This window comes from Hesperophylax consimilis, chromosome 7, assembly GCF_061612785.1.
Source record: "Hesperophylax consimilis isolate HC1 chromosome 7, BYU_Hcon_1.0, whole genome shotgun sequence".
Classification (NCBI taxonomy): domain Eukaryota; kingdom Metazoa; phylum Arthropoda; class Insecta; order Trichoptera; family Limnephilidae; genus Hesperophylax; species Hesperophylax consimilis.
The window spans coordinates 6,562,594-6,578,163 of record NC_142842.1 but is presented as its reverse complement, the minus strand read 5'-3'; the positions used below and the strand labels follow the sequence as shown (position 1 = coordinate 6,578,163).

The following is a 15,570-nucleotide window of genomic DNA, read 5'->3' as shown; positions in this document are numbered from 1 at the left end:
CCAGCGGCGTCAGGTGATTATCTGCCAGAAACAGGACTACTTGGCTCGGGATTGCCGCTTCAGACAGCAAAGCTGTTGGAGAAATGTTCTAGAATACTCTGCTTACCGATGGGGTGAAAGTGGATAGGCAAAATACAAAACGTGTACTATCGCAAGTAGGTACCAATGAAACTAGAACAACAACAAACAAAGGAATGGGTTGATTCTCGCAAGAAGAAAATGTCTACAGAGAGGAACGCGCCAAAATCCTGAATTATCTAAAATCCACAAGGACGATGCGCCAATATACATAACAGGAGAAGATTATGAACTCATATGAATCTATTAAACCTAAATCAATGCGGCTGAAAACAAAAATTTTGAACTTTGGAAAATGAGTAACACCAAAAAAAGAGAAAGCTTGATAGATAGTGAAGCTTTGAAAGAAGGGTTGAATAAAATATTTGGAAATAATAATGGAGGACTCCAAACTGACTTTTCTCAAAACACAAAATAAAATCGCACTGTTGGGAAGAATAAGAAAATTCCTAAACACAGTATCCAGTAAAGATGTATATAACTCAATCTTTGTACCACACCTAAATTACTGTAGCAGCATTATATTCTTAGCCGACACTTGACTAATGAAACAAACGTATCGTTTGTTTCATTAGTCAAAAAACTACTACTACAAGAAATAATAATTGAACTACAAAAGAAAATATACAGAAAAAAATTAGTTTTTTTAGAGGAATAGAAGGAATCATACAATACAACATATAACAAAGCCACCTCAGCAATACCTAAGACCAAATACTCGTTAATAATTACAAGCGAACAAACAAACACAACATCCAAAGACATTCGAGATATGATAATTAAAAAAATTAAAACATTTCAATTGGGCATTGCCGCAAATGGGGTGCAAAACGCATCTAATAATAAATTAATCATCTCAGTAATCAAAAATACTAACAGAAGAAATAAATACAGTCTTTAAACATAATAATATAACCGCGAAAGAATTACAAAAATAATCCTAAAATAGGCATCAGAAACTTACCATTCGACTTATCGGAAGAAGAAATAATAGAATCAATACAAACCCTAAATCTTGGAATTAAAATGATCATGGATGAAAATCCATTCAATCAAGTTAGTGAAAATGTTTAAAGCAAAAGCACAAAATAACCTTACCAACTACATAATCGAAACAAGAATGCTACGTGTCTACACTGCTATCAACTGCTTAAATAAGGACAAGAATGCCACGTGTCTACACTGCGCTATGGATCATCATTGGAAAGGCTGCCAAACAAAAGCAAAGAAGAAAAATGCTAAAATTGTGAATCCCAAAACGAAACAATTAAGTTGACAAACAATAAAAATCATAGAGCAAACAGCAAAATATGTATGCAATTAAAAAAGATGATGACTAAGAGCGTATAAATTATGAATAGAAAAAATAAAAACCTGCAGCACAAACACACAGATGAGGAAAATATATGCCAGAAACAGGTGTGTGTCATGATGACGATGTTGAGGCTTCAGACAAAGAAAAGGAAAAATAGTTCAACAAACTTGGGAGACTTGATTAGGAAAGTCAATTCTCTGTATGGTGGTCCTTATAAAGTCATGAAAGATACAAGATAAAGTATGTCACATTGGTGGCGATTGTATGTCACCTTAACTATGTTGTTGAGCAATATTATTGTATTGTGTCACACGTTCGTGGCGATTGTATATCACCTTAACTATGGTGTCGAGCAATATTACTTTATTATGTCACGTTGGTGGCGATTATGTGTCACGTTGGTAGAGGATCTTGTCACATTAGTGGCAAATGATAATATGTTGGTTAGTTTCTAGAATTATTATGGCAAAGGGAGAGAGAGGGACAGGATGGACGAGCGTCACGCCTATTTATTTATACGTGGAAGGGTTGCAATGGCAACACTACTTCCGCCGATCGAGCAATGTAGAAAACATATACCGAACTGCTAGTTACGTCAATTTGTGATTGAATCATCAATAAACAGTTATATACAGATATGCAAACTATTATTTGACATTCTCCCTTGCATAATAAGATCTTTAAAATATTCAGCAGCAAAATTGTCGAAACTGACAGCCTTACCATTCTTCATACATTTAATCGATCTTTTATTTCAGTAACATTCACCCCATCATCATTTATATCTGATTCACTGTCACTCGGATCGCTTTCGAAGACTTAAAATACTTCATCCATCTCTTTTATGTCTTCCTCATTCGTCAATATTTTTCCATCTTTCGATTTTATCACTCTCATGCTTCTGTTTTCTGGACCACTGCTGGACCTTTTGACTTCCTTCCAAAACAGTTTAATGTTTTCTTTGAAGTGATCTGTCATTTTGATTCCCTCTTCCTCTTCCAGGCGTTTTTTTCGTTCTTTCACACCAACTCTTACTCTTTTCTTACATCTCTTTACACTTCTTTCGCTCGATCCTGGAAGCACTGCCAGCCGCTATCAGACATAACCATGCTTTCTTCTTCTCTGAGACCAGTGCTTTAATATCATCCTCCCACCATGCATCTCCTTTCTTCCTACCTTGCGTACTTATTCCACAAACCTCTCTAGCAGATTCACAAAGACGCACTTTTATGTGGTTCCATGTTTCGTCTATGTTTAGACCGTCCATTTCCTTCTCATTCAATCTCATATCTGCACAATTCACATACTTACTTCTCACATTAACGTTTTGCAGCTTTTCTATTTTGACTCTTGTTGGAGTTAATACCGTTTTCGCTTTAGAGCGCCAACCGCGAAAGAGGTTTGCTCTCGACACTACCAAAAAGTGGGCAGTTTCAGCCTCAGTCCTTCTGAAAACGGCTCTCGACCTAGAGTCAATTCCTACAAAATCAATAATTGACCTCTCATTTCCTCTTTCCCACGTATATTGGTGGATACCTTTATAATCGATGAAAGTAAAAAACAGGTTCCACTCAAACATACTTCAAGTATTCTGTTACCGTTGTCATTCGTTCTTTTGTCTCCAAACATACTTAAGGTCGACTCAAAATGGTCACGTCTAATTCCTACCCACCCATTCAAATCCCCTGCCATTACAATCCTTTCATTCATATTTTTTGGTCTTATTACATCGTTCACACCAGTCCAAAAATCATCTTTCCCTTCGTTGCTTTCAGAATTGACAGAAGCATAGCAAATAACAAGAAACACCTTTGTCAAACCGATTTTGAATCTGATCCACATTATTCTCGGACTTACACATTCATACTGCAACATACATTCAACCATTCTGGGAGACAGTAGCGCTGCAACACCCTGAGAATCCCTCTCCGTACCGGGTCTCCCAGACCAAATGACGAGCCTATCATTATGCTGCATTGTACCGCTCCCTTTTTCATACTCTCTGTTATACAAAATACGTCCAAACATTTTCTCACCATTGTATCACACAATTCATTCATCTTTCTTTCCATCCTCCTCTAACATTCCATGTACCAATTCGACATTGTTAATGTTCCGTCCTTCTCTTTGCGCCACCGAAGGACTGGCGATGAGATGGATAGCGAGCCTCATCGACACCTGTGTCAGCTATTCCCTACTACAGACTACTAGGCTAACCTATTAGGGAAAATGTTTGCGGAAAACTCAACCCCCGACGACGGGGGTGCTGTTCCGCCGTCGGTTCCTCACTGCGGCTTCTATATGAAAAAGCTGAGGATCCGGCATCGGGATGTACTCCACGTCATACGGGGGCTCGATGTTAACAAAGCTAGTGGACCTGATGGAATACCTGCCCTGGTATTGCAGAGGTGTGCTGCAGAAATAGTTCCAGTTTTTACAAAGCTCTTCAAAATGTCCCTGAAGTGTGGCACTGTGCCCTCTGGTTGGAAAAAAGCGGTAATTCACCCTATTCCCAAGAAAGGTGACCGCTCCAACCCGGCCAACTACCGCCCCATAGCGATCACATCAGTTCTGTCCAAAGTGATGGAACGTGTGATCAACGACAAACTGCTCACATACCTCGAGAAAAACAAAATTATCAACGACCGTCAATACGGATTCCGGCGGAACCGCTCGTGCGGTGATCTTCTCGCATATGTGACGCATGTTTGGGGGCGGTGCCTGGAACGTCACGGTGAGACCCAAACGGTCGCACTAGACATATCCAAGGCCTTTGACCGGGTCTGGCACCGAGGACTTGTCAACAAATTGCATTCTTACGGACTTCCCGCATCCCTGTGTACGTGGATTGCTGACTTTTTAAGGGATAGGTCGATTCAGGCGGTTGCTGACGGTTTCACCTCTTCCTCGCACTCCATAAATGCTGGCGTCCCACAGGGATCGGTTCTGTCTCCGACTTTGTTTTTGTTGCACATCAATGACCTTTTGACATGTGCTCCGATTCATTGTTACGCGGATGACAGTACAGTTCATGATAGCTTTTTGTTTGATAAGACCCCAAAGGGCACACAAACTCCAACGGCTCAGAGGGCTTTGAAGCAGAGAATGGACGGTTATCTCGAGAGTATTTCCTCCTGGGGTAAAAATAATCTCGTCGAATTTAATGTTTCAAAGACCCAATCCTGTCTGATTACGTCTAAAAGGGATCCAAATGATAATCTAGTCTCCTTCAACGGAAGCAATCTTCCGAACAGGCCTTCCATTGATATGCTTGGTGTAACTATAAGTGACCAGCTCAGGTACGGGGGCTCCATCGAAGCCAGAGTAAAGTTGGCCTCTCAGAAGCTGGGCGTACTGTACAGGGCCCGCAGATACTTTAATAGTACACAACTGCTCACCCTGTACAAATCGCAAGTGCGCCCTACTGTCGAATTTGGCAGCCATCTCTGGTCTGGAGCCCCAAAATACCTGAAAAAAACCCTTGACTCTGTGCAGAAACGGGCGGTCCGTTTGATAGATTCCCCAATCTTAACAAACGGACTGCAATCTTTAGAGCACAGGCGTCAGGTAGGTATGATGTCCTTGTTCTATCGGTATTACAATGGAAGATGCTCTGAGGAACTAGCGTCATTGATCCCTTCGGCACCGGTGCGTAGCCGGGATACACGCCAAACGCGCGCCCAACATTTGTACACAGTTGACACTTGTCACATGAGAACGGGTCGCTTCTACGATTCGTTCTTAAGTTCAACAGCTCGGCTGTGGAACGAACTGCCGGCCTCTGTGTTTCCTCCCTCCTACAACATGGGACTCTTCAAGACCCATGTTCACTCCTTCCTCTCCACAAAAAGACCCTCCACACAGCATCCCCAAAGATGACATAGGCCCTGAGGGAAATTATTTTCTTCAGGGCCTCCTGTGTGGAGTAAATATAAAAAAATAAAATAAAAATAAAACTTATCTAGTCTGATATACTGACATTTAGGAATAAAGAAACTAACATACAAAATAATACAATCAAATCTAAATTAAAGTTTTATGTGAAAAGGGCCGCGCAGTCTTTCCTCATTAATCAGCAAATAGTGTTAAAAATTATTACATTTTTTTAATTAAGTATAATACATTATTAGTTTTTAACTTCGATTCTTACGTACTACTATAGAATTAACATCTACTGCAGTCAACACTACTTTCTTTATTTCTTTTTTAAAATAACCAGGTTACAAATAACCTATCAATATTTTAATTCGTCCTACTTATAGAAGAGGAAAATGTTGCTGGTGAAATAATGGAGGGCTTTACTAGCAAAGAATTGAACGTGCGACGCTTGGGTAGGAACTAAGGAACCCTACGCTTTGGAACACTTTGCTAACTAATTGTTTCTATAGTACCTACTATGTACTGTATGAGGAAGAAAGAGTACCACCAAATCTATGTAGGCATAATACAAAAGTGGTTTAAAACTATGTAAGAATTGTTTTATTAAAAAATATATTGTCAAGCCACAAAGTGTTATGCCCTATTTAAAAATGTATTATTTTAACCAAAAGAAATAAATATTGTAAGTAAGCAACAATCGCAAAATTAAATATAATACTCACCGCTCATCCTGTGCTTTTATTTGCTCATCACGAATTCGCTGTGCTTCAATCTGCTCGTCCCGAATTTGCTGTGCTGTAATCTGCTCATCCTCAATTTGCTGTGCTTTTATTTGCTCATACCGAATTTGCTGTGCTTTTATTTGCTCATCCCGAATTCCCTGTACTTTAATCTGCCCATCCTGAATTTGCTGTGCTCTAATCTGCTCATCCTCAATTTGTTGTTCTTTTATCTGCTCGTCCCGAATTTGTTTTGCTTTAATCTGCTCCTCCAGAATTTTCTGTGCTTTAATTTGCTTTTCTTGAAGTTGCTGTGCTTTTATTTGCTGATCCTTAATTCGCTTTGCTTTAATCTGCTTCGCCCGAATTTGTTGGGCTTTGATCTGCTCTTCCCGATTCTTTTGTGCTTTAATCTGCTGTGCTCTAATCTGCCCATCTTCAATTTGCTGTGCTTTTATTTGCTCATCCCGATTTCGCTGTGCTTTAATCTGCTCGTCCCGAATTTGCTGTGCTTTAATCTGCTCGTCCCGAATTTGATGTGCTGTAATCTGCTCATCCTCAATTTGTTGTTCTTTTACCTGCTCGTCCCGACTTTGTTGTGCTTTAATCTGCTCTTCCTGAATTCGTTTTTCTTCTGTCCGTTTGATATGTTGGTCAATTAGACGCTGCTTGTTCGAAAGCTCATTTTGCAGGCGGCGAGTCATTTCCCTTTCTATCTCAAGCCTTATATATAACTCTTGTCTTTCTCTGGCTGCGTTTACTTTTTCCTAGAAAATAAAAGGAATATTTATTTATTTTTTGTAAGAAACAAACAGCTTTTACATAATATACAATGATAACTATACAAGTTAACTGAAGTCAAGGCACATAAGTTTCTTATGCTAAAGTTCGTTGGAAATGAAGATTTAGGGCGGCTTGCACCATAAGTTAAATTTGATTTAAATATCATTTTAAACACATTATTTGATTTAAGTCGACTTGGCGTCTTGCACCACAAAATTTAAGTCGTTAAATGCGTTTAAAGAACTGTCAAAGTTAAATACCCAAAAGGGGCTGTTTAACCGAGTTAAACGTGTTTAGCCCTACTCATAAAGCAGTAATGTCAATTTTTTTTAGGTTATCCCTTCGATTTCTGACTGTGGTTAAAATCTATCTCATTTTAATTTGTATTCACAATGAACATTTGGGATTTGTATTCTCACGATGATGAAGAAATTATAAAATTTAAAAAAAATTATATATAAGTAGACCGTTTATAGTCGGAGAAGTAAACACAAGAACAAATTTATTTGAAACACTCAGTGCAAAGAAGTTTCAAAGAAGATTTCGTCTCAGTAAAGAAACAAAATCATTATTAGTGCAAGAAATTGAACCTTAGTTAAAATTCAACACCAATAAAAACATCAGCGAGGTGCTCGTAACTTGGAGCTAACACTCCTTATCGAGGAGTACTTTGCAAGGTTATAAACTTCTAATCATACCTACAGCATTCTTATAATACTTTAAAACAATATAATATGTAAAAGAAATAAAAAAACAAAATTACTCGGATAATTGTTTTAATTTTAATTCCAACAACAGAAGCTCTTTTTGTCTAATTTCATCATTATGTCTATTTGCTTTAACTTTTTCTTCATAAAATAAATGAACACACTATTAAACCACACACAATCACAAAATACTTTGACACTTCAAGTAAAATGAAACATCGTAGCTGTTTATCGACTCGTTAATGGCGGTAACCACGCAGTAACTGTTTTACCAACGCGTTAATGACGTTTAACTAAAATTGCCACCGAACTGCGTGGTGCAGGACGCAACTAAACGCATTTAAGTTAAATGTATTTAAGGTCTTAAATTCGTTTAGTTAAATAAAATTTAAGATAAAATTTGCCATAGTTGGTGCAAGCCGCCCTTAATATCTTAAAATTAATTTTGTGTTAAAGGAAGGGGAGAGGAAGAGGAAAATAGGAAGAGGATATGAGATGCTCCCGATACATTCCATACTCTCATATTAATAATCGATCGTACGCATTACTTCATATCGATATTTCTTTAGGTTATTACCAAAAAAGTCAATGCTGTAAAATTTTGTATTATATTGTGCACATATACGAGGAATTCGGGAATTTTTTCGAATATTTGTTCTACACGAGGGTAAATAAAATAAATCAGATTGTCGGGTTGATCTAGACGGAATATGAAGATTTATTAAATTGGTAAGTTCTGGTGAGTCCAGACCATTATTTAGGAGTTTAAACAATAAGATTTGATCAAAAATTAGACGTCGGGTTTGGAGGGAGTTAAAATTATGAAATTTAAAAATTTTGTGGAGTCGGTATAATTTGAGAAGTGTAAGTTTAGTTTATAATTAATGTGTTTAAAAAAACATTTGAATTCTTTCTATTCTTTCAATATGGGCTTGGTATAAAGCAGACCAGATAGGTGTAGTGTTCCAAGTGCGGGCGAATATATGAGGTGTAAAGGGAATATAGTGTGTTTATGTTGTGGAAGGGTTTTGCTATGCGAATTATAAATCCCAGCATTTTATTGGCTTTGTTAATGATTTCGTCAGTGTGTAGCGGTTACGTCACCGCTCCTAGGGTCATTATATTATTATTATGTAATGAGCAGGCAGCATTCTGCTGATGCGCTCATATCTGATTTCACAACGAGTTTGACAGTAATTGAGTTGTTTTAAGTTTGAACTAAGTCCTTTCTTCTCTCCAAATGTGAATCCAATAGAGCTTTGAATTGATTTATATTTGTTGCATCGATGACATGTTGTGGGAGTTTGTTCCAAGCATCCACTACTCTATTTGCAAGGAAGTGTTTTCTAGGAATAGATGTAAAAGGCGTTTTGGTAATTTTTTTTAAGTGTCCACGGAGATTTATACTTTTATTAGTAGTGAAGATTTCTTGGATGCTAGGGCAACTGTAATGTCCAGATAAAATTTTGAAAGTCTCGATCAAGTCACCCCTTTCTCTTCTTTCTTGTAAGGTTGGTAATCCTAGTTCCTTGAGTCTATCTTCGTATCGTAGATCTTTCAGAGCTCTTGGTATTTTAGTGAAACGTCTCTGTACTCTCTCTAACAGATTTATATCCTTTGCGAAGTAAGGACTCCATATTTGGAAAGCGTATTACAGGAGAGGTCGCACATATGTTTTATATATTTTTAACATCATGTCCGGTGTTAGGTCAAGGAAGGTTTTCCTGATTAGATATGTTAGTGAATTTGCTCTTTTCACAATTCCAGCAATGTGTGGTTCCCATTTCAAGTCCTGTGATATGGTAACTCCTAAGTCTTGTTGTAATGTCACTGCTTTTAGAGGTGTTCCATTAAGTTTGTAGGCAAGTGTAGGGTTAGTTTTTCCAACATGTAGGACAGTGCATTTTTCGACATTGAGTTTTAGAAGCCAATCATTTGTCCATTGATATATTTAGTTTAAATCGTTTTGCAGTTGGTTGTGATGAGTGTGTGGGTTGGCAAAGAATTTTGTATCATCTGCAAAGCAGCTGGAGTCTGATTTTATTATAGTATACAGGTCCGTGATGTACAAAATAAACAGAACTGGACCGAGAACTGATCCTTGAGGGACACCACTGGTCACATTTCGCTCAGATGACAGTTGGTTGCCAATTCGAACTTGTAATTTTCTCTCAGTGAGGAAGGATTTGATCCATTCGAGAAGTCGTCCTCTTATGCCAAGGAATTTGAGTTTAGCCAACAGTCTATTGGTTGGAACAGTATCGAAGGCTTTCTCGAAGTCGAGATAAATTACGTCAGTGGGAATCCGTTTGTCCCACTCGTTTGTCCCACTCGTTTGTCCAGTTATCTATGTTAAGAATGAGATTGGTAATCGTGGATCTTTTTGGCAAAAAATCAATGTTGTTTGTTTGAGATTATGTCAAGTTTGATCAGGAATGAGCGTATCTCGTCTTCATCAGTGCTGAACGCAGCCACGAGGCCAGTCTCCACGACTCCATCGCCGCCATCGTCGTCTACACATGATATCATCGTCATCGGACAAGAACCAACTCCCAACTGCGCAATTATACTGACTTAAAATAAACACTGTGACACAACACCATCATTATCTTTCATTGTCACACTACCAAGATCCTACAAGTGTGTTGGATAAAGTTTAATTTAACATCCAGTGTTACCCCAAGGTCCCTGATATATTTTACTTCATTGATGTGTGTGCCGTTTAGTGTGTATACAAAGTAAATTTTATTTTTATTGCTTGTAAATGTTAATTTATTGCATTTTGCGATGTTAATAACAAGTTTGTTTAATTCGCAATAGACAAAAAGACGATTGATGTCCTCTTGAAGTTTAATGCAGTGGTTGATTGATTTAATAACTAAGTATATTTTTTATCATCTGAATATGCTAGGTAATTAGCATGTAAAAAACATTTGTGAATATCGTATATATACACATTAAATAATAATGGGCCTAAATGAGAACCTCGAGGTACACCGGAGGGCACAGAGAAGAAGTTGGACTTTGTTCCCTTCAACTAAGACACTTTGAAGTCTACTCCAAAGGTATGAAGTGAGCCACCGGAGTAAGTCACCATGGATGCCTAATTGTTTTAATTTTTTAATTAGAATGAAATGATTTACCTTATCGAATGCCTTAGAGTAATCAGTGTAGATTACATCTACTTGGTTTCTATTGTCCATATTGCTCGTTAAATATGTAAAGGGGAAATGTGATTGTCCATATTGCTCGTTAATGGTATATGTAAAGGGTAATGTGATTAAGAGTATGTAAAGGGTAATGTGATTAAAGACACTTTTACAATGTATATATTATTGATTTAACATGTGAATGTACTTTACATAGAGAACCTAAAAAAATCGATCTGGGCATTTCTTTTTTTTTTATTATTCAATTTTTTTCGGCAACTGAAGGGTCAAAAACCTTTGGAGCCGGGTCTGTAGCTATGAACACACATATTCGTACTCGGCGTGTTGGCTCGTTCGAACATGTTGACTTGGAACCGTGTTCGTCGTTGCGTCCACACACCATGCGCACAGTATGCTCAGTCAAATTGTTAATTTCTATTGAGCATGAATTACGCTCCTTGAATCTTTTTTTCATTTAGCCATTCTCTAAGCATCGAGCGAGACGGTAAACATGTTGAGACGTGTTCAGCGTGAAACAGCGGTTACTAACCCCTAGCATGATTTTTTTAAATTTGATCTATTAAATTCCAAATTTGGATTCAATTTACTCGAAAACGAAAGCTCAAATCATAAAGTTAGACCACCAAATCAACTCCAAATGTGTTGTAGATTCACCAGTTTCCCGTTAGTACTACGAGTTTATAATTTAATAGTTTATACAGACAATCTTCAAACCTATCAATTAAACATACTAATTTCGGTTGTCGGTGAATGGGTGAGTGCGTGAAGTGATGTGAAATATTTCTGCTTATTGCGTCAATGAACTTTAAGTTCTCAAAATTGGATTTGATAAGTATAAATCATATCAGACAAGTGGGATCAAAATTATTTTATCTTAATAATTATTATTCTATATTTGAAATGCGTAGGTTATTTCTTTTGTTTTCTAAATCTTAATCTGGATCTAAATCACTAATGATTTTTATAGTTTACTAACGGTTTTCAGTCGAAAGGTTTTCAAAACGGTTTTCAATTCTGATTGTCTGTGTAATTATCTTTTAACAAAAAACATTATTGTATTACTTATATCACAAATAAAATTGTACGCAATACTGGCGTATAATTTCAACAATCTGTCAGTTTTTAAATCATTTGAATATAATTGGCATTTTTAACCCTTAGTTACTCGCGCCTAAAAACTTACGTAAGTACTCGCATGGGGTGCCCCGCACCTCGGTTTTCTATGTTTTATGTGAAAATAAACACCAAATACTTGCAAAATAAGCCTTTTATTGGTGATAATCTTTAGGGTTACTTACTAATCAACAGTAATCTTTTAGAGGCAAGCAGTAATAATCTATATAAATAAAAATTTAAATGTTCGTTTGTTCAAAATCTTATATCTCCGAAAGTTAACCGATTGTTTGATATTTTGACACAATGTTGCATTCGAATACACATGTGTTTTTGTAAACCTATATTATATAGATGATTTTTATATACCTATATAAAAGCAACGCATTCTATTGTTTCTCAGACAGAATAGTCAATAATAATAAACTTTTCTTAACAACTAGATTTTTTCATCACATTTTTGACAGGTCACAGTAATGTGATCATTGCACACATGTTTATAACATTTGGAACATACTGTTTTTGTTTTTCTGTCCTTTGTTCTTGGACAAATGTGGCATCTTTTATATGTGAGTGATTGGCCTGATCCAGGAAAACCTCCATATAATACTCACCCGCAATTCGCACTACGCTAACGCACGCGTGGGGCGTCACGCACTCCAAACACTCTCAACCGAGCGTTGCTCTTGACTAAATAACATAACTCAACTGTTTTTCTATTATTTCGTAATGCTCAAACACGTGCTGGGGTGTATAACACCCCACGCGAGCAATAAAGGGTTAAATACATCTATTTAAATTTCACTTTCGTGTCAGTGAGTTAATGGAAATACTGAAAGTGGAAATTAACCCACTTCCTGACATCCGATCGGTTTGAGACTTTGGTGTCAATCACGTACACACGAGGATGAGAAAACTTTTCTCTGATATTCGCTGATGTTACAGCAATTAATATACGCATTTAATGTCAGTCTAATCCTATCGCGATTTGGCTTGGTTGGTAAAGTTGTCGACTTCAGTTCTTGGGTAGGAAGGTTAAATCCTCAGAAAAAAAAAAAAAAAAATTTAAAAGCCATTAGAAAATAGACGTGTTGAAAAAAATGTTTTTTACGTTTTATACTGCAGTAGGGTTGTCGATTGGGTGAATCCAAATTCAGGCATCCGTCGCTTGGGCTCTTTTGATAGCGAAATCAAATTCGAACGAAATAATTAAATAAGTACCTTGATATCTACATTAAGCCGGAATGATTTTTGTTTTTTAGAATTTGAAAATCTAGTAAATATATTGATTTTGAAAATTTATTAAAATTAGCCATTTCGTAGACACCAACATAAAGAATATGAATTTAAAAAAAAATTTGGGTAAATATTTATCCTTGTCAAAATGCTCCTCAATTTTGAAACAATGTTTTTAAGTTCAGGTGAACATAAAATTATCCATTAACATTTGAGAGCGAAGTTAGCAGTCCAATGGAGTGCTGGTACCTACCCTGATATATGGCAGTGAGGCATGGAACTGACAGAGGAAGGATGAAAGTGGACTGAGAGTAGAAATTAGATATCTGCGGTTAAAACATACATGCTAATGTGAGAAATGTGAATGTAAAACAATAATAATAATGCAAGGCTGATGTAAGCGTAATGAGTGAGATTAAGAAAGGGAGGCTGAGATGGTTTGGGCATGTAGAGCGAATGAACGAAGAAAGGAGTGTAAAGAGAATATATGACGCAAACATGGCCTGGCCCTGAGTCAAACGGCGCCTGGCGTGACTAAATTGGCGCCCCTTGTCAAAACCAGTAGACGCCTAGGTACTCTAGGTAGGTGATTACTGTAATCAATAATATTCCGATGAATTTGTGTATCACCGTTTAAAAAATATATATATCAAGAGTGATGTGTTAGAACAGTTAGGTATTAATAGCGCCTTGCGCCTTGGAAATTCAGCGCCCATAGCGGACCCCTCCAAGAGCGCCCGCATTGGGCCGCCCTTGTCACGCAAATGTGAATGGTACAAGAAGTCCGAGGAAGACATGGTACGATCAAGAGAACCAGATACTCAACCAGGGCATATATCAAGAGTAGGAATAATAGAAAAGTATCAGGTACCAAGACCGAGTTGTTTGGCGGTCCGCCCTCTCTGCCTACCCCTGCGCTTAACGGTGTGATGGTGAGTTAGTTAATTTAAATTTGGGAATGATAATAAAAATGAATTATCTTCGTTAGGTGTAACGGGCAATAATGGTAAATTGGTCGAATTCCGCTGCATGCAAAGGCTCTTTAAAAATACAAGACTTGATTGTAACTTCTCAACTTGACAACTACTTAAGTTGCACACGATAGTCGCACTAAATAGGTTCATAGGGTTAATTTTGTTATATTTCAATAATTTATGCGTATTTCCTAACCTGAGAACTTTACTTTGATTGAGAAAAAATGGAACTTTAATCTTTTACTATCTCCCACCGCATAAAGCGTTATTTCTTGTACTAATTAAGTTGAAACCAAGTGCTATTTATGTGCAGCGGTATTCGACAAGTTTATCGTAATAATAATCATTTGTATAATCGCTTACCTCCTCTTCCTTGGAGTTTGAACCACCCATGTTAGGTATTATTGTTACCAACGTTCAATATTTCTTGATTTTTCACTCAATCCTGCCAATACAAATGGATATCAAAATAAACAAGATATTATAATAAAATTTTCATCTGGAATAATACTTTTAAAGGGCTGTCTTATATAGGTACTGGTTAAAGTAATGAAAGAGTCAGAAAGAACACATCGCACAGTTTAGACAAGTATATACATATTTATCAGGCGAGTTATGCTACAGAGGAATGAGGGGTAAAGTGATATGATAATACAAATTAATAAATATTAGCCCAAAGATAAGACAACTTCCGAATGACCAACTACAATAGTCAATAAACACTGAAAGGAATTCCAGATCCCAAGCTTTTAAACACTTGACAAGGGATTCATTTTATTCACCACTAAAAATTTACTTATCAATTTACCAATGTTTTTTATACTCATTTAAAAAAATTGATTCAACTTTGACAATAAACGAATAAACAACAACTTTATGAAAAATATAACAAACGCGAATTATGCGCAAACTTCATATCGGTGTTCTGTCAAAAGTTTGCAAATTTTCGCGTAAATTATTATTTACGTAAATAAATATTGAATCTCAATATTTTTCATTGTCGTAAATGCAGAGTTGTTATTTATTGTCATTAAGTTTAATCAAATGTGATAATGATTTGTTGTTAACATTTTTAGGTAAGTTAAAAGTCTAATAGGTGTTTTGAACAGATGTCGGTGATGCTATAATCAACAATGCTAATGGTTAAAAGACATTAAATGCAAATAAGTGATTTCAGCAGACTATTAAGAGTGAAAGTTTGACATTTAAGTATTGACTATTGAAATAAGTTAAAGGTTATTATGCGCTTTGACAGGTTGTATTTCCGCGAAAGTATCCAACACTTTACCTGACTTTGCCAACAACTTTTTGTAGTTTTGCAGTTTGCAGTTTGCACGGTACGGTCGTACCAGTTTCAGGCTGTTTACTCAGGTTTCATGTCGTCTTGTTCACTCCTACGGAACATCTATCGTGCGTGAACAAGACAAAACATGTACTGACCGCATCAAGAGTAACACGCAGTTGCCAATTGGTGGAGATTTCCTCACATTGCGGGGTCCGGTGACTTTTTCAATTAAATACAACTAAATAATGTGTAAATAATATATTTCACCACACGTCGCCACTGGGTACATATATAGCACAGTTTTTATTTGT

At 36.8% G+C, this 15,570-nt stretch overlaps 1 protein-coding gene across 2 annotated transcripts in view; it reads right to left on the bottom strand.

Moving 5' to 3' along the window:
• LOC149422233 (uncharacterized) overlaps positions 1-15,356 on the bottom strand; it is a 33,364-nt gene extending 18,008 nt beyond the window's left edge. Inside the window, exons 1-3 of one of the 2 annotated variants that reach the window (XM_089633172.1) lie at positions 15,263-15,356; positions 14,338-14,419; positions 5,995-6,758 (exon numbers count right to left, since the gene is read on the bottom strand). In XM_089633172.1, coding sequence (XP_089489298.1) covers positions 5,995-6,758; positions 14,338-14,367 — 794 coding nt within the window. In that variant the 5' untranslated portion in view covers positions 14,368-14,419; positions 15,263-15,356. The other variant, XM_089633171.1, reaches the window with a different exon arrangement.
• Positions 15,357-15,570: the final 214 nt, after the last annotated feature.